The sequence below is a fragment of the Piliocolobus tephrosceles genome, chromosome 10 (assembly GCF_002776525.5).
Source record: "Piliocolobus tephrosceles isolate RC106 chromosome 10, ASM277652v3, whole genome shotgun sequence".
NCBI classification, from domain to species: domain Eukaryota; kingdom Metazoa; phylum Chordata; class Mammalia; order Primates; family Cercopithecidae; genus Piliocolobus; species Piliocolobus tephrosceles.
Window position 1 is genome coordinate 3,919,059 of NC_045443.1, and position 19,607 is coordinate 3,938,665.

The 19,607-nt window shown below is 48.7% G+C and overlaps 1 protein-coding gene across 2 annotated transcripts in view; it reads left to right on the forward strand.

The window, feature by feature from the left end:
* PRMT8 (protein arginine methyltransferase 8) overlaps nucleotides 1-19,607 on the forward strand; it is a 205,537-nt gene that overhangs the window by 164,231 nt on the left and 21,699 nt on the right. For both annotated transcript variants that reach the window (XM_023182936.1, XM_023182935.2), the window contains exons 4-6: nucleotides 429-492; nucleotides 16,017-16,159; nucleotides 16,782-16,869. In XM_023182936.1, the coding sequence (XP_023038704.1) occupies nucleotides 429-492; nucleotides 16,017-16,159; nucleotides 16,782-16,869 (295 nt within the window). The remainder of the gene's footprint in view (nucleotides 1-428; nucleotides 493-16,016; nucleotides 16,160-16,781; nucleotides 16,870-19,607) is intronic.

A 19,607-nucleotide genomic window follows, 5' to 3' on the forward strand; every position in this document is an offset into this window, starting at 1 on the left:
GCACGTCGTTTACCCTGGAAGGGCTGGGCTGCAGTGGGGAGGATCATGTCGAGGGAGGGTCACCACTCTGGCTTGGATCTGCCTACCTAGGGCCCCCATAGAGGGCGGACGTGCTGCCTCCTGCCATTCTCTGCTGGCCAGGAGCATGAGGTCTGCCAGCCCCTTTTGAGTCTCCAGCACAGAGACTGGAGACTCCATCACAGGTGGCGGCTGGATCTCAGTCTTTTCGCAAAGGCAGCCCAATTTCATGGAAAGCCGCTAGCCTTGAGGTGGGAGGGCTGGGTTTCGGTTTTCAATCTGCCACAAAGTTGTGATGCAGCCGTGGGCAAGTCACCACCCCTGTCTGGGCCTCAGTGTCTCTATCCATTGCATCGGTGTTGCCGTGAATTTTTTTGACGCCTCGCTCCTTTGTCCTGTGCCCTTTCCAGATCGAATGCTCCAGTATTTCTGACTACTCAGAGAAGATCATTAAGGCCAACCACCTGGACAACAGTAAGACCTACCTCTGAGTATTTCCTCCTGGGTGGAGGGGATGGGAAGCTCACACTTGCTTGTTGGGATGGCACAGCGGGAGGCACACAGAGCGCTTGGGCTTGGGGAGGTGGTGCACCCAGCTGAGGCCCCTGCCAGCAGGATTGCGGCCATGGGTGCTGATGTTCCCACCCCCACCAGGCAAGCTAAAGATCACAGCCGTCTCCTCTCAGTTTTTGGCAAGTCCTGCTTGTGACTAAATCCTGAGTTGCCATACTCTTTGCTTGTCCCCAGCTGTGGGCAACCTATTGCGTTCTGCAAAATGGCCATATTCCTCCTCCACCTCCTCCTCCCTCCCCATGAGCCCCAGCCCAATCTTTCCCTGCCATCTGCCCGGGGGCATCCTGGCAGACCCCAGGATGTAGCCCTCCACTGCCCACAAGCCCTGTTACTGCCGGGCTTTTTTTGAGAATGAGGCTGCTCTTGGGAGTGGACCCTTCTTCAGCTGGAGTCTGATTATACAGAGGGGTGTCCCTTCCCTTCCTCCCCTCCCACCTTTCCCATGGACTGAGACATTTCCCAGCCCCTCCTCTCTGGAGCCCATCTTGGAAACAGACCCTGAGGGTCCCTGATCAGGAGACGTCCTTGGAGCTTGCATCTGACAGCAGGATTAGAAGCAGTCCCCGGCCCTGTGCTCAGTGCTGGGGAGAACATCAGAAAGGCAGACAGGGTACCAGCTCTGTGTGGGCATCCTGTCCTACTGCGCTGGGGCTGCAGTAAGGCCGGGAGAGGAACTGGTAGACAGAAAGTTGCAATACAGAGAGACAGCTGGAGCCAGACAGGGCTGGCAGGAGCAGTGGGACAGAGGCCGCCTGCAGCAGAGGGCTGCAAAGGGTCAGCTCCAAAAGACAGAGCTCGCTGCAGAGTTCCAAAAGGTGGGAAGGCTGGAGCTGGGAGGCAAGGACGTTCCCTTGAGGGGTCTGGGGCAGGGGAAAAAGAGGCCAGGTTGAGAAGGAATCTGATTTCAGTGTCCCTCCTGAGGGAGCCTGGGTAGGGAGGTCTGGCAGGTGGGCTTTGTCAAGTCCAAGGCACTGAGGAGTCAGCTCAGCCTCCCCTGTCTGTGCTGTGCGACCCTCTGCTCTTTGGATGCAGCCCTTGCCATGCTCTCTGCTGATCTGCCAGAATTCCTCTGCCCTCCTAGAGGGTGCCTGCTGCCCTGTCGCCCCTCTGGGTCTGACCTGAGTCCCCAGGCCCAGGTGGTACCTGCCTGCACACACTACTACAAACCTGTGTCCATGTGGCTTCAGCCCTGCCACCTGTCCTGTCTGGTGCTTGACCCACTTGCTGCAGACTCTTTGCAAAGGCAGGCGCTTTACTGACTCAACAAACTTCTCTGCAAACCACCATGAATCAGGCTGTGGGGACAGAGCAGGGAACAAGACAGGTAAAGTCCCTGACCTCATGGAATCCACATTCCATTTAGGGGCAGGGGTTACGGATAATCAATAAAGAAGCAGACACTCAAAGAAAAATATCAGGTGGTGATAAGTGCTTTGCAGATCACAAAGTCAGCTGACAGGATGGAGAGAGACCCCATGGCTGCGTTAGGTTAGCTGCTCTCTGAGCAGGTCACAGTGAAGCTCAGATCTGAATGACAGGCAGGAGCCAGGCCGACAAAGGTGAGGGGAAGAGAATCTCTGACAGAAGTTACAGCCAGTACAAAGACCTCTGGGATGGACTGAGCTTGGCATGCCCCAGAAACACAAAGAAGATCATGCCATGTGGCCAGAGCATGGAAACACAGGGATCAGAGAGGGAGGAGGGGATCAGATCACACAGGATTTGTAACCAGGAAAACAAGGTTAGATTTTATGCTCCAGGTGCTGCAGTCTGTTGGAGGATTTCAAGCAAGGGAGGTGGCTTCTCTATGGAGGATGGATTGGAATACGTTGCAAGCAGGAAGAGTGTGAGCAGACACACGGGAAGAAGCTATTGCACTGCTCCAGTGAGAGGGGCTGCAGCAGGGACTGGGGCGGCAGTGGAGATGAAGAGAAGTGACCCCTGTGGGATATGCTTGGAGATGGAGGCACAGGACCTGAAGATGGATTGAGTGTGGGGATGAGAAAAAAGAGAGAAGCAAGGATTGTTTTTGACTTGGGCCACTGGGTGGATGGTGGGTGGATGGAGGCAAAGTACTCATAGGGGTGGCAGGAGTGAGAAGGAAATCAAGAGCTCCTTTTTGCATGCGTTAGGTTTGAGATGCCCGTCGGACATCCAGGTAGATGCGTTGAGTCAGACCTGGATATGTGAGTCTAGAATTTCAGGAAGAGCCAGACCGGGAGACCGCCACTTGGGCGTCATCAACCTATAGGTAGTATTTGAAGCCACAGGATGCAGTCACTTAGGGATGGTGTGTAGCTAGAAGAAAGAAATGGGCCAAAGATGGGGCTCTAGGGCACTACAATGCAACATCCAGAGGTCAAGCAGGGGAGCAGGGCAGCAAAGAGGCAGAGAAGATGCAGTTGGTGAGGTTGAAGGGCATTCAGGAGAGAGGAGGACCGTGAAGCCCAGGGAGGGGGCAAGCTCAGCTATAGGGAATGTGGAGGGATCAGCTCTGGTAAGAACAGAGAAGTGACCACCATTGACTTTGGCCACATGGAGGTTACCAGTGTTCTTAACAAGCACAGGCTCAATGTGGGGCTGGGAGAGAAATCTATTTAGAATAGGTTCAGGAGAGACTGTGAGGCAAGGACCAGAAACGATGGGAATAGAAAAATGGAACAGTAGCTGTAAAGGAAGGTAGCATCAAGGGAAGAATTTTTTTTTTTTTTTTTAAGAATAGGAGATATGAAAATGTGTATGTGATTCACTGGTGTAGTAGAGGGACAGAGAAAAATTGCAGATGCAGGAAAAAGTAAATTCAGCAGCAAAGGTGTGTGTGTCGGGGGTGGGCTCCAGAGCACAGGTGGAGGGGTGGCCTTTGCCCTGCCTAGGTGGAAGGGGGGTCTTTGCTGACACAGGTGGAGGGGTGGTCTTTGCCTTGCACAGGTGGTGGGGTGTTCTTTGCCTTGCAGAGGTGGAGTGGCGGCCTTTGCCTTGAGGTAGGGACAGTTTAGCCATAGAAGTGGGGGAAAGTGGGGAGCATGGGTCCAGGTGGAGGTGCCAGTGGTGGGAAGCCTCAGTTTTTCTGCTTTCATTTGCTCAGTGAAGAATGAGGCCGTTGCATATCAAAAAGACAGAAGGTGAAGGGAAGTGAGTCCTGGAATGGGAAGGAGGGAGGGCAGCAGACAGGCTGGGGGAGTGAGGACCGCTGCGACGCCATCTGATGCCTGTAGAGATACATGACCATAGAGGCGCAGTGTGCCCCATCCTCACTATTGTGTGATCTTTCTCTTACCACTCTCAGGAGCTTGGGTGCGGTTGGAGTGGAAGGTTGCCTGGATCAGGGCTTTGCTGGGAGCATGTAGCAGAAGGCGGGGGAGCCAGAAGTTGACAACAGTGGTGGACCGTGGGATCTAAGCTGGGCCAGGAAGGAAGCGGGAAAGGGCAGTGGTGGTTGTGACAAAGGCTGGGGCACTGGGCGGGCAGCATCTGTAGTGGCCACAAGTGGAGCTGCGATCCTGAGGCCCAAGTAGGGGAATGCTGCTCAGACCCCTTGACGTCTGGCTTGGTGTCCAGCCTCTCTTGGCTCACCAAGCAGAGCTGGGTCTCTTCTGCGCCCTCCTCAGAGAAATGCTTGACCCAGGCTCCTTATCTGCTTACTAAAGATGGATAAAGAAAACCAGTCAATTCTTTCTCCGTGAGGGTGACACAGCCTGGCATCCGTCTCCCCAGCCTGTGAAATAGGGCAAATGGTTTTCTCCATTAACAGGTGTGGAAACTGAGGCTAGGAGAGGTGGCTGACTGAGCCTGGGCTTTGTTCCGGTGCCCTTTGCTAAGGTGTGTCTGTGTGGATGCAGAAGCACCAGGAGTGCTGCTGAACCTGAAAGTCTGTTGGGAGGGGAGGCTGTGTGCGGGCACAGCAGGATCAGATGTCCTCTCAGTGGTCCTGAGTCTCATCCCTGAACCCTGAGGGGCTCCCAAACAACACCTCGACCATTCCCCTCCCTCTGCACAGGTTTCATCTGTGCCATAATTCCCGACCTCTGACCCAGCCTCTGACTCTTCATCTCCCTCTCAGTGCCAGCCCACCCCCCAGTAAGTGTCTGGGGCTCTGGAAACACAGCCTCCCTGGTCTCCCTCCTCCCCAGGCTTGCAGGGGCTACTGCCCTGCAGCCATTCACAGCAGAGCGTGGGGCAGGCTGGCAGGGGAGGTGGCTAACTCCAGCTGAGGCATCTCCTGCTTGCTTGTCGGGAAAGGAACCACACAGCCCCCTCATCATCCTGCTCTGCCTCACATCATAGGGCTCTCCCTTTCCTCCCCTTCCTTCTCCTCCCCTTCTCCTCCCTTTTCCCTTCTTCATTTTAACCTTTGAAATACTCAATGTACAGAAAAAGCGCACATACAGCTGGGTTTTTTACGGAATCCTTTGAGAGTAAGTGGTTGATGAGATGCTCTGTCATCCCTGAATACATTAATGTGCATTTCAAACCATCAAGGACATTTTCTACCAGCCACATGCAACCATCAATGTCAGGAAATTAACACGTCATCGTTACCTAATGCCCAGATCCTTTTCATGTTTTGTCAATTGTCTCAGTAACATCATTTGTAGCACAAGGATTTCGTTCAGAATGACACGTTGCATTTAGTTGTTGTGACTGGTTCCCTTCAAGCTGGCCGACTCAGACTTTCCTTGACTTTCATGGTTTTGACACACTGGAAGATCCATAGGCCAGTGTTTTTAGGATGTCCCCCAGTTTGGGATTGTGCGATGCTTCCTCATGATTGAATTCAGGTTCTGCATCTTGGGTAGAAATATCACAGACAGGATGCTGTGTTCTCATTGCATGCAATTTCGGCCTGTCTCGTTACAGATAGCATCACTTAGACCACTTGGGGAAGGCAGTGTCTGCTGCCAGCGGCAGCATGGGAAAGCTGCTCTTTTCCCTTTGTAATTAGTAAGATTTTTCTGGGGGAGGTACTTTGACACCATGTAAATATTTCATTCCTCATCAAACTAACATCTATCTATCTATCCATCTATCTATCTATCTATCTATCTATCTATCTATCTATCTATCTATCTATCCGTCCATCTGTCCGTCAGTCCATCCATCTGTCTGTTGGTCTGTCTGCCTGCCTACCTACCTTATCTATCTATCTGTCTATCTATCTATCTATTATCTATCTATCTATCTATCTATCTATCTATCTATCTATCTACTTACCTACCTAACTAATCCATCTCTCTCTATCTTGTCTATCTAATCTATCTATCTATCTATCTATCTATCTATCTATCTATCTATCTATCCATCCATCCATCCTGTCTATCTGATCTATCTAATCCAGCTATCTTTCTGTCCATCCATCCATGCATCCATCCAACCAGCCAGCTAGCGTTCATCCACCTACTGATCTGTCCATTCATTTCACTATAGAGTCCTATTTTATTTAATAGGTTACAGCTGTTATCACTGCTGGCTTCGATACTCAAATTGTCCCTGATTTGGTCACTGATGCCCTTCCAGCTGGCTTCTGTGTCCCTTTGAAATGCCTCTTTCCCTTTTCCCAAGCCTCCTTACTTTCCAGCACAAGACATTCCAGGCTTGTCTTGTGCCTCCACGCCTCTGTTCTAGAATCAGTCATTTCTGCCTGATTCCAATTAGTGGACCACAGCATTTAGAAACTAAGGTAGGGGCTAGACGCTCATTGATTTTAGAATGTTGATGCTCCCAGGCTGTTTCACTGGGGAAAGCTGGGGAGTGTGTGTCTCAGTGTGAGTGGACACATTTACACAATCTTTATTACTGTATCTATTTTTTTTTCTTTTTTTTTTAGAGACGGAGTCTCGCTCTGTCACCCAGCCTGGAGTGCAGTGGCACGATCTCGGCTCACTGCAAGCTCCACCTCCTGGGCATACTCCATTCTCCTGCCTCAGCCTCCCGAGTAGCTGGGACTACAGGCGCCCGCCACCATGCCCGGCTAATTTTTTGTATTTTTAGTGGAGACAGGGTTTCACCGTGTTAGCCAGGATGGTCTCGATTACTGTATCTATTTATACGTATTGTCAATCAAGTAGGAACTCACATGATTAACTCACTCCAGTGTTAACCAGTACCATGGAGTTTCCTCTCATTTCCTCCCTTTCCACATTTCTACCCCCTTTCTCTAGCAGAAAAACCAGACTCTCATTATTGGTAATATGTTGGCTTACTACTCATTTATAATATGTTTACCTACCCCTGAATGTACCAATCTCCCATTGTCACCACCTCCTGCCCCAGGCAGATGTCTGTCATCCCGTGCTGGGATCTGACACCCTTGCTGGGCAGCATCCCACATGGGCACCCTCCTCTGCTTGGGGAGCCGGACTGCCATGGTTCATGCTGACCCGTTGTGGCATCCACACCCCCACCATTTCCTGGGTTTGCTCAGCCCCACCTCATGGCTATAGCATGGAATCGTTCGTCCCCTGGGTTTTGATGGCTCAGACTTGATTCTATGCTACCGAGGCAAAGGCTTGAAGAGGGCAAACCATTGTCCCCAAAGGAATAGCTGCCCTCGTGCACATTCCTCCCTTAACACACCTGTTCCGGGGAGGAGGGAACTCCAGATCCAGAGGCCTCCATAGAGCAAAGCGGTCTTCACTTCTTCCTCCCAGGGTTTGCAACAGGTGGGTGGAGCCAGCGAGGCCACCCAGAGCCCTGGCTGCTGCACCCGCTCGCAGCAGCGGGTGTGTACTCAGAGGAGGACAGCTTGGCTGCACGGACGCTTCCATGGAAATGCTTTTGAAATGCTGCAACAGCCAGCCATGTGGGTCTCAGGAGCGTAGGTGTAGAGACATAAATAACAACACGGGGCATAGAATACCTGCTTCCCAGAAGCAATCAGCCTCTCCCCCTCTCCACCTCCGTACGGCTCCCGTGATGAAGTTATTCACATGTAGACACACACCCACAGGAAGCCACCTGCAGCAGGCACGCAGCCTTCACATGGCTTCTTCCACATGTGTGGCCCACACGCACGCTTCAGTGACTCCTCTTTGACTTCAGCACTAACGACTATTATTTCCTCTCCATCTGATGAGGAAACCAGTGGGCTGCGGAGATGCTGAAAAAGGTAGATCCATTTGCGAAGGTTGACATAGGAGCTCAGAGGTTGATTGCATTGGTATAACTCTAGAAACAAAAAATGTATAACCCGTTTACTTCCTAGAAAATTCAAGGAAAAAAGCATGTCCTCTTCCTTGTCCTTCTCCTACTTTTGCATGACCTAAAGCATAAATGTCCTAGCCAGAAGAGAGTTTAAGGTAGCATGACACGAGGCAGTGGCAAGGGACAGCTGGGCCTCCGCAACTTAATGGTAGAGAGGACTTTGTCAAATTACTTCCCGTTTCTGAGCCTCTTTTTGCCCCTTTAGAGGAGATAGACCAGTGCACAGCTTGTAGGGTTATGAGGGGCTTAGGGATTGTGGAGGTCAAGTGCCTGATATAGGGCCTCACACACAGTAGGTGCTCAAAGTCAGCTACAGGTGATTTCAGGTATAATGCTCTACACCTTGATGAGTCTTGGCCACACACTCCCAGCCTTATATAGGTGACAATAGGTTCGGTGCTCTGACAGTAATCCTGTGTGCTTTGCAACCACCCAGTCCTGGGATGATTCACCTGGTGGGAATTCCACAACTGCTACACATCCCCAGTTCCTTCCCCTTTTGCTCAGGAGGACTGTGGTTGGAGCATTCTCCTCTGGCCATGTTTTAGCAGCTCTTTCACCAACAGAGGGTCGTGCTAAGAAGTAAACACAGCCGGCCCATGGGAGGGGCCCAGATGCTGCACTTGTGGCCATGCAGCTCCAGTTTCTGCCTGCCAGCAGTTGTGGAAAACACCATGTCACATTGTTCCTAGCTGGAGATCAACTACAATCTGTTGTCTATCCACACACTGCTGCCAAGTGATACCTCCTAACCTATATCTGGTTGGTGGATGTTTTGAATCAATCCACACTGAGAGTCACATGTTTTTATTCATATTCAACACCATGTTGTTAGAGTTGGTCTTCTATCACAAATGACTAAGACGCCCTACAGATGATCACTCTCCTGGGAGTCATTGCTGTTGGCTTTGTGGTGGGTGTCCTGTGGTGAGGGTGGAAGCTCCTGTAGGCTGCTCTACACCAGGCTCTTAACCAGTTCTTTGGAATAGGGTCATGCAGCCAACTCATGAATCCACACAGTACTTTGTCATCTTCTCTCTTAGGATGCCGTGGCGGTGGGGCCTTGTCAACGTCCTGGGTGAAGTCCCACGTGACATCCTGCAAGCGCGGGCTCTGGAGTCAAACTTTCTGACTCACACCCAGCTCTGTGGGAAGTAGGCTGTGCTCTTGGAGGACTTAGTTTACGTGCCTTAGTCTCCTCATCTATGAGATGGGAATAGTGGTTCATACCTCCCAGGGCCACTGTCGGGATTGCCTAGTTGCTGTTGGTATAACTGTGGCACTCTGGAGCCAGCCCCCGACAGGATCCTGAGAGCTGACTGTGAAAGTTTCAGTCAATCTGCAGAATGGATGCCGTCATTGGCCATGGTGGAAGTATTTGTACCACAGATATCAGCAAAGGCGACAAACCAGGGCTTCTGCCTCCTGGAGAGCCAGTTGTTAAGTAGCACCAGCACACCACTGTATAAAGCCCAACAGCATCTGGTAGGCACTAAGTAACAGATAAACGTTAGCGGTTGTTACGATTATTCCGTTTATTAACTTGACTAATAACCATGTCAAAAAAAGAAATGAGACCAATCATACGTAATTATTTTTAATGAGCCTGTACTAGTGACTGCTGGCAACTGCTACTTCCTTCCCTAACTGCTCAAGAAACAACCCATTACTAATCCCGAAGTAAGTTTCATGGATTCACCCCTGTGAGTATTACTGAGCCACGTACTGGGTCCTGGGTGTTTGTGATGTGACTAGCACAGACAAAATCTTTGCTCTCATAAAGCTTACAGTCTCAGGGAGAAGACAGACGTGAAGGCAAGCGAACAAACAAAACCACGACATAATCACAAATTGTGAAAGTGCTTAGAAAAAAAAACAGCATGGAGAAATTGAGAAAATGGGGATGTGCTTTTTCCAATTGGGTGGTCGCAGGGGCATGCTGGCTGTCACGTGCTGCCTGCCAAGAGCCGAGTGCATGCACTCATCTCTTCTCAACTCTGCCTTGAATGGCATCATCTGTGGCGTTAGCTTGAAATTGGCTGTAATGGAAGTATTTACACCACGGACATGGGCAGGTGCTACAAACCAGAGCTGTTTTGTTTTCCCTTCTGGAGACCTAAAGGTGAAGATAGGGCCATGCTGAGAGCAGTGGGAAGAGTGTTTTACCCACCTGTACACATTCCCTCAGGTGGGAGATACTTTCTGTCCCATGGAAGCTTCTGCTGCAGGGAGAGAGTGAAACCATTCCAGGTAGAGAAACCTGGAATGGTTTTCTGAATACCTGAGCCCTGGTGAAGCTTTGGTTGCCCTTTACATTCCCGTGGACATCACCCACTTTACCCAGTACCAGTGCATTCTTGATAACCCCTGCTCCCCTTCGGCCAAGCCCACGTGATCATCTGCCTGTGGCCACGGTGTCGGGTACCTGCCAGGCTGGACCACAGGTGTTGTTCTAAGTGGTGGGTGATGGTTTGGGATGGGAGGAGTCCTGGTATTGTTCTGATTAACGGAGTACTCCAGCCACTGCCTCAGAGAGGAGAGAAACCAGGCAGGGTCTCTGGCTAGGGAATGGCTCTGGCAAAGCTAGCAGGGCTTTAGAGCTCCAGCCAAGTACACCGAGCCCTGAGCCCTCAAGGGAGCCAGAGCAGGCTAGAACATGAGGCCAGGCTGATGACACAGTGAGGACAAGGCAGATCCTCGAGTCCCACGTTCTTGGGTGAATGGGGGATTTGGGCAGGGAGGGGGGTACTAGATTGTGGAAGCGACCACACTGAGGCTCCGTGACACCCAAGGCTCCCTTATGCCACTCCGGCAACAGGGTCAGTTTGCTGCAGGACATAGTCCCAGTCCCACCAGACATTGAGGGTAGAGATATGGACATCCTTTTTCCTGTCACCATGGGCTTCAGAATGGGCAGGTTCTGACCTCGGGAGAGAGGCTTATCCATGCACCAGGGTCCCGGAGAAGGAGAGGGCAGTGGGGCAAGGCAGGGGCTGACACCAAGGGAGATTGATGGGATCTGGCCCCACCCTGGCTGCTCTCCATGACCAGATCTCCCCTCAGGCTGCCAACCAACCTGACCAGCTGCAGAAGGGTAGGTCAGTCCTTTGCCTTCTCTGATTTCTTTTCTCTCAACATCCCAAGGAGTTACTCCGTGTCCATAAGAATCCCAGGTGGTAGGGAGGTCAGATGTACACCGATTCACCAGGCGAGGAAAGGAACCACGGGGAGGCACAAACATGCGCAACAGGCCTAGGTTCAACCTGACTTCTCTAAACTCCAGTTCTCTCCTTAGGCTAAAAGAATAACAAAACTAAACACACAAGTTCCTAGGAGGATTACTGAAGTAACACACGGAAAATCACTCTGCAAGCTGCTATTCAAATGCTAGTAATTTTTTACTGTCACAATTAGGACTAGTTTGAATATCTTTTGTCTCTTAACCTGATGCCCTTTTTTTTTTTCAATTGCTCATTCATCCATCCGTTCATTCAGTAATGACTTTGAATGTTTGTGAGGAGTCAAGTGCTCCACTATATCCTGGAAATAGGAAGCTAAAATAGACAATGAAGAGAAGGAATGCATACGCTGGAGATGAGCCGGGCCCTCTGCAGGTGCAAGGCAGCAAGCGTGGGTGTCACCAAAATAGGTGTGTGAGCCAGGACCAAGGGAATGGGGAGGGCGAGCGAGGGGCTTTGCTACAGTGGGGCTGGCGGGGGGGTCAGGGGGCTTCACAGGCTCATAATATGTTCCCTGTTCCCATGCACATGACCCTCTTTCCTCCTCTTCTGTGGGACAGGAGCTGTAGGACCCTAAAAATGATCACTCACTTCAGATCCTGCTGACCCTGATGGACGCGCTGGAGGCTCAAATGAGGTTGAGCTGGCCTGATTTGTTTAAAAACAAAAATGACCATTAATGAGAATGACTAGAATTCTGTAAGAACCACTCACACCACAAAGAAAAAAAAAAAATTCCACTCAAAACCATTTTTAAAAATCCTGGATGTCTAATGTACAAACTTGAAGCTACAGGGGAAATTTTCCCAATTTAGAGTCGATTGCTCTCCGTTATGCATTTAGGTATGATTAATCATTCTAAAATTTACCAGCCAGGGTCCTGTCACAGTTCGTTGAACAAACTTTCCATCATCCTTATGGAATAAAAACATGGATCCGGACAGTGACCTCAATGCAACCTTGAGCTGAGGCAGTTTGAGTGACGTGGGGTCCAGATTCGGCATGGAGCTCTGCAGCCTATGGCTGCTCAGAATCTTAATATCAACAGCTTAGACCCCCTTGGAAATCCTTTGCATGGAGGAGAAGGGAAGACTGCTGCTGTGTGTGCCCACACAGTTCCTTGAGCCAGCCTAATGCCCTATGTTGGCCAATAGCCCCTAATGAGTTGGCATAAGCCCCAACATGAGAGGTAGCATTTTGTAGATTTGGAAATTGAATCTGGAAGTTTAAGCAGTTGCTGGTGGTGACTACAGACTACAGGAAGAATATCCATGGTGATTCAGCTGGACTGTTGTATTTGGCTGCACAGAAACAATGTGACCTCTTAAAAATAAAAATAAAAGGACCCAGGAAGTGTTGAAAATGACAGTCACACTGGAACTCGCGGGCACCATCTTTTTATTGATGCCAGCTGTCTCCACCACTGAATCTTGCAGAATGCCTTACACAGAGCAAGGGTTCAGTACATATTTGAAGAACCACAGCTTTCTGACACTGCAAAGAATTTCACATTCAACCTCCCTTCTTTTTTATTTTCCTAATGAGGAAAATAAAAGAGAGGAGATAGTTGATCGAGATTAGCTGTCAGCTGGAACAAGAGCATAAGTTGCTGCCTTTTAGGATTCCAGCATAAAGTTGTGCAGGTTGAGCACAAAAGCACCGGAGAAAGGGAATAATTGGAGTCTGAAAGCCAGTCCAGCACTGGGTTGAAGGGAGATGTCTCCTTTTCCTTTGACAAAGGGCTCATCTCCTCACCAAGGCAACTATGGGGCCATGTCCACACTGAGAAACGTTTGCACTTGAATAGACGTAGAAGGGTGATGCTAAGAGGATAGAAGTCCAGACTGTTGAGCATTTTATAGGGTTAACTGATTCCTCCTGCCTTTTTGCAAGCAGAGATTGTGATTTTTGCTATTCTGTGGCCCACTGTATCTGTCTATCATCCATCTGTCTTCTATGTCATCTGTGTATATCATCTATCCATCTATCAGTCATCTCTTGTAATCCATATTGATGAGGATACAGCAACTAATGGATAAGAGGGCTAACACAGAGAACATGAGCAGCAGTAACTCTCTTTGGGGGACACCCGAGGAATATTTCACACGTACCTGTTGTTAGACTAGATAGTGGATTACGGCCTGTCTGTTTCCTGCAGCTCCTAATGGAGTCCTGTCCTAAAAACCTGTCATGGGTGGAGCCTTGTTCTAAACACTCAGGGTGGAGGTCATGAGGTCCCAGGGGCAGGAGAAAACATCTTCCGGGGCTGCAGGGAGGTCATGATATAAATGCAGGAGGAGGACCTGACCCATAGCCACACAGACACAGGCAGACATTAGGGAAGAACCTTCAAGAAACGTGCAAAGAAAAAAAAAAAAACAAGGGAGGCCATTAAAGACAATTTTTAAGTTTACAAAACTAAGACAAGCCAGGCTTTGCGTGCAAATGATTTGGCAGGTGAGTCATGCATCTATTTGTTAGTTCTCTTTCAAAATAAGAAGTAAATTAGGCACAATGTTTGCATGTTTAAAAAGCCTTTACTTTGCCCCCCTCTGAATTTTCTTCGTGCGGCCTGGGCCCTGCTCTCAGTTGAGTTCCTGCACTGGGGTCTCTGAGGCCCAGAGAAACTTTAACACCTACCCCTCCCACTCCCTCCAGACCTTTTGGAGAATAGCTCTTCCTGCTCCTACTTGTTAATGGTAGGGGCTGATGAGTAGTAACCAGTCAGGAGGGCCACACAAGCCTGAGCCTCACTGTAGAGTGATCAGGGTCAATGCACGTGTACAAAGTACCTTACTCCTTGCAGAGCAGGCTGTATCTGATTAAAGCTTGATTAAATACCACATAGTGGAGAGTAAACTGTCATCAGAAGCTGCTAATGGACACTCCATCACCTGCATTATTCACTGTGAAGACACTAAGTAAAGCCAGCAAGCGGTGTGCCCTTTGCCATCCAGGAGCCTGCAGTCCAAATTAATTTTCATGAAACTCAGATTCTAAGCAGATGTGGTTCTTTTGATTTTTACTCCTAAGTACAGGCCATTGTCCATTTTTCCCAGCAAAGCTCGGGCATGGCGTGAGGTTTTTTTTTCAGAGGATATTGGAGAATGAGAGTTTCAGAGCATGAATATATGTAACCTTTCAAAGGAAAATTTCGGGAAGAACAAGCCGACCAGTACATCGGCCCGCCAATTTCACAGTGGTCTCGAAACTAGCTTGCGTAGATCTTTACAGCAACAAATACAAAAAGGGACCTCAAAATTTTGTATATGTTTATGTCAGTTGATCAAAAACACAACTAAAAGTGTCTCCTCCCACAGAGGAAACTGAAGTTCTTGGAGATAATTCATAAGCAGAAGCCATGGGGACAGGGGCTTTGACCCTGGCCCTATCTGCTTCCCCTCTCCATCTGTGGATGAACAAGCAGTCATATGTCAGATGATCTCCACCTTCTGTTGAGCTTCAGCTGTGGGCCTGGCACTCCACATGTGTTATTTCATTTAATCAATACAATCACTCTCTAAATAGATATTGCTTTTCCTTGTTCTTCACTTGGGAATTGGAGTTTAGTTAGGTCAAGTAACTTGTCTAAAGTCATACAGCTAATGGTGAGAAGATCTGGCTCTTAAACCTAGGTTTCCCTGACTGCAGAGCCCATGCTCTCATCAAAATATCAATTGCCACCCTCACAAACACTAGAAGGGTACTCATTTGGTACTGAGCCTGGCTGTGAACAGATGCAAAAGCAATACAGGAGGCATCTATGCTTTCTTTGGGTTTGAATTGTCACGGTAACCTAACATAGGATGGGGGCCTTGAGAAGAGTTTTAGAGTCATGTCATATCAGATCTGGGCTCTGTTTCCACTACTGCTACTCATCCTTAGTTGTAAACAAAAGTAACAGTTGACCCTGAACACCACAGGGGTTAGGGGTGCCAATCCCCCACACAGTTGAAAATCCAAGCATAATTTTTGACTCCCACAAAACTAAGCTACTATCAGCCTACTGTTGACCAGCAGTCTTGCTGATAACATAGTCAGTTAACACATATTGGCTGGGTGTGGTGGCTCATGCCTATAATCCCAGCACTTTGGGAGGCCAAGGCAGGTGGATCACCTGAGGTCAGGAGTTTGAGACCACCCTGGCCAACATGATGAAACCCCGTCTCTACTAAAAATACAAAATTAGCGGGGCATGGTGGCACATGCCTATAATCCCAGCTACTTGGGAGGCTGAGGCAGGAGAATCGCTTGAACCTGGGAGGCGGAGGTTGTGGTGAGTCAAGATCTTGCCATTGTACTCCAGCCTGGGAAACCAGTGAAACTCCGTCTCAAAAAAAAAAAAAAAAATTAACATATATCTGGTATATGTATTATAAACCATATTCTTCTCATAAAGTAAGCCAGAGAAAAGAAAATTGTTAGGAAAATCCTAAGGAAGAGGAAATATATTTACTACTCATTGAGTGGAGGTGGATCAGCATGAAGGTCTCTGTCCTCATTGCCTTCACATGGAATAGGCTGAGGAGGAGGGAGAGGAAGGGCCGGCCTTGCTGTCTCAGGAGTGACAGAGGTGACCAAGGTGGAAGAGGTGGAAGGGGAGGCAGGCACACTTGGTGTAAATTAAAAAAAAAAAAAAATCTGTGTATTAGTGGACCTGTGCAGTTCAAACCCGAGTTGTTAAGGGTCAACTGTAATGTGCTTACCTCACAGGGCTGCTGGAAGGATGATGTGATACTGTGCATGTAACGGGCTTAGCGCTATGCCAGGCACATAGTAATGGCTCGATTTATTTTACAGGGAAAGCATGCAGGTAGTTTTCAATTATGTTGGTATAAACTAGCTTGGTGAAGGGTGAGCTACGTCACATCCTAAAAGCAGAATCGGAATAGGGCTGAAATCTGGAGATCTGGCCCTGAAGTGAGGTGCTTGTGGTTCCTGGGTGGGGTCCTTGCAAAGCATGGCCCTGACGTTCTTATTTTCCAGTCATCACCATATTTAAGGGTAAAGTGGAAGAGGTGGAGCTGCCTGTGGAGAAGGTGGACATCATCATCAGCGAGTGGATGGGCTACTGTCTGTTCTATGAGTCCATGCTCAACACGGTGATCTTTGCCAGGGACAAGTGGCTGGTAAGTGTCCTGCATGCTGTCCCTGCGTTGGTCGGCTGGCTGTCCTGCTGCTCTACCCAAGGCCTGCAGCCTAGGGGGCATACGAGGACTTCAGAGAAGACTAAGGCTAGGAGGTCACTGCCCCAGGCCCCTCTCTTTAGAGCAGATCTGTATCAGGGACTAGAACGGTCGTCTTGGGTCCAGCATGTGTAACCATCAGAGTGGACTTCTGTGGGTCTCACCTCGGCCTCTTTTGCAATAATAGACATCCATTCTCCCAAGTTAAAGGTCCGTTTTGGTCAAGAAGTACTTAGGACTTGCATGGCTGCCAGAGCCATGTGTGCTGGTCATCTGGGCTTCTGGAGGCCAAAGTCATAGCGTCTCTCACTGCTCCTCACTGGGTTTACCTTCGCCCCACCTCACTTGTCCCATTGACTCCACCTAGGTCCCTTAAATTCTCCTGCTCCAAAATAAAAATTGGGCATTGCTGTCCTAGCCCTCACCCCAGACAAGGTGGCAGTCCACTGCATGAGAGAGGCTGGCAAGGGGGTGCTTGTCTGGTGACTCTATGTGCAGTTCAAAATGTGATGTCTTTGTCAGGTGAATAGATTACGAGACCCATTTCCCCACAATTCATCAACAGAAACCTGGAGGGCTTATGTTTCCAGACCGGGCAGCTTTGTACGTGGTAGCGATTGAAGACAGACAGTACAAGGACTTCAAAATCCACTGTAAGTCCCCTCTTGCTTCTCCTGTGGACTTCCACCGCACAGTTGGGGTGGGAGGCAGTCCAGTGGGCCCGAGATGAGCAGGCAGTGACATGAACACCATTGCTGTCCCTGAGGAGGAGCTTATCTGGGACCCTTTGTGGAGTCTGCTTTCTAAATGTTTCTATCTAGTCCCAAGGGTGTGAGGTTTACCGAGAGAAAATAAGCCATATGGCTGGGATGAGAGAAATGTCCTGGGGTGAAAGGATGAATGCAATGTGAATTAAAAGTTGGACTGAGGCAGCAGAAGCTGAGTTTTTGCAGAGATTAGCAGGGCAAGTGGCTTGAAACCTGTGAAGATTCCATTAGCCCAGAAGTCCACCGCAGGGGTCAGAAGTGGCAGGTCTCTTGCCAGGCCAATTGTTTCGAATCCTGCCTTCATTCCACTCAAACTTATCAAAGTAATATTGATTCTCCTTCATATTCAAATACATATTATGTGAGGTTCTTTTGAGGGTTAGATAGCAGAGGGGGTGAGAAAGAGTGGAGATTTTGCTTTGAACAATCAGACAAAAGGCGAGTGTGCATGTGCCTGTGTGCACAAGGCAGGCGCTCATCGCTAAATGTGTATTCTTAGTGCCTTATCAGCTAGGAGCGTGTGGTTCTCCGAGAAAAATAAAGCTAAAAAACCTGGTCTGAAAAGGGCTATTTTCCTATTTCTAGTCAAGGGTAACACTTCTCTGTGACACAGGCCTGATCCTTAATGAGATTACACCAAACATGTTTTTGGATAGTTGGACATGGCTGTGTCTCCTCAACCAGAACCAAATACAACAAAGGAGAAAAGCGCCCCTCAAACAGGCAAACCCCCAAAACTCCCAGTTAAAGCCAGAGGCAGCAGCTCCAACCTGTCCATCAGACTGGGCACATCGGGGGTTCCTGTCCCAACAGGGTGGTCCATTTCTATTTGGCAGATTACTGTGGAGGGGCTCACAGATTGAACAGAAGAATAAATGCCTCCAAGAGGCTAAGACGCCATCCACAGTTCAACAAATTGAGGCTCCATAGATTTAAACAATCTAATCGTTGTCAGTGACACTGACGAAAACTCAGCTGGACTCTGCTATGCTTGTGTGTATTTGTGTGGGTTCATCCCTTCTGAAAGTATAAAATCAAAGTGCGAAGTTCAGAGCCAGGTTCAGAAGAAGACAAAAGTGGGACGGCTGTTTGAAGCTCTGTGTCCTGGACACCCTCTCTGGTTGCTGTGTCTGCCTCCAGCCAATCTGGTGTGATTTCTACTATTTGACCTCCTGGGGGAAGGAGGCAGAATACCAAATGAGGCCAGTGAGAGGTAGGGGGGCCCAGGTTAAACGCTTTGCACACTGCCAGCCCTGGGTTTAAATCTTGGCTTTGCCATTTCCTAACTGGGTAACCTTGAGCAAATTATCTAATATCTTTGAGCCTCAGTTAAGGGATAATCTTCTCAATCCCACAGACTTGTCATGAGGATTAAGTGAGATGACGTATATTAAAGGACATGACAGTTCTTGGTCCTATAATGGGACTAGATGGGATCTAGTCTCTGCCTGTGTAGCTAAGCCCCTTTCTGCCACTGGCTCTGGCAAGTGAGCCTGACTGCCAAGCCCCTGGTGGCTCAGAATCTAGGACAGATGTACTCTCATGGAAGATTGCAGACACAACTCAACAGTGAGTGTTGATCAAATGCATGTGTAAATAGGACATATTTTGCCCTGGAGCTGCATTGTGGAGTTCTTGCTGTGCAATTGTACTGAACAGTGTTTTGAGGAGGAAAACTTCTAGGTATATTCTTCATTCTCACGTTCACTTAAATATTTATTGAGCTCCAACCTGAGGCACACCTCTTTAACAAACGTTCTCATGGTTTCCACAACAAAGATACCTGTCTCGGGAGCCTCTGCAGGTATGCACATTGCAATGAGGCAGCCTGGGGCCGGCAGGGGCTCCTAAGGCACTGGCCCCAGACTGGAGATCATGTGATTTATTTCTTTGATTCTCATTGCAGTGTTCATACCTTCTGAAAAAGGAAAAATATCTGAAAGTTAGCACCATCTTTTCTTGTGCCTATTCTAGAGTCTCTGAAAAATACCAGCCTCCTCCCCACCCCAAAAGAACACTAAGAAACAGACACTTAAAATGTATTTAAAATACTGTTTCCTATTTACATTTTTAAAAACAATCTTTTTTTTTTTTTTGTAAAGGAAGCAAACCCACTTACAAATTCATTTCAAATACATGGAGATTTTGGTTACTATGAGTTCTAAATCAGAAGTAAAGCACAAAGGTTGCTGGTTGCTAAGGCAACAATTGTAAGCAATTTTCTATTGGCTCAAGAACCAGCTAAGAAGGAAACATTTTGAAATGAGGCAGGAGAGTGAGACACGTTCAGCTCCTTTCAGAAGGTAAATTGTTAGAGGGAGAGCTTTCTTTCCTTTCCTCTCCTTTCCTTTTCTTTTATTTCCTTCCCTCCGCCCTCCATTCCCTCTCCTCCTTTCTTCTTTCTCAACCACACACAGCAACATGGAAGTGTAAGAATGAGCACAATGCAGAACCCGCCCTCCATTTGCTCACCAATGAATAGAGACCATATGGAGAGAGAGATGCATGTCTGGCATATACTAGGCTCATGATACATAATATTGTTGAAAGAAGAGAGGGAGGGAGGGAGGAAGGAAAGAAGGAAGGAAGGAAGGAAGGAAGGAAGGAAGGAAGGAAGGAAGGAA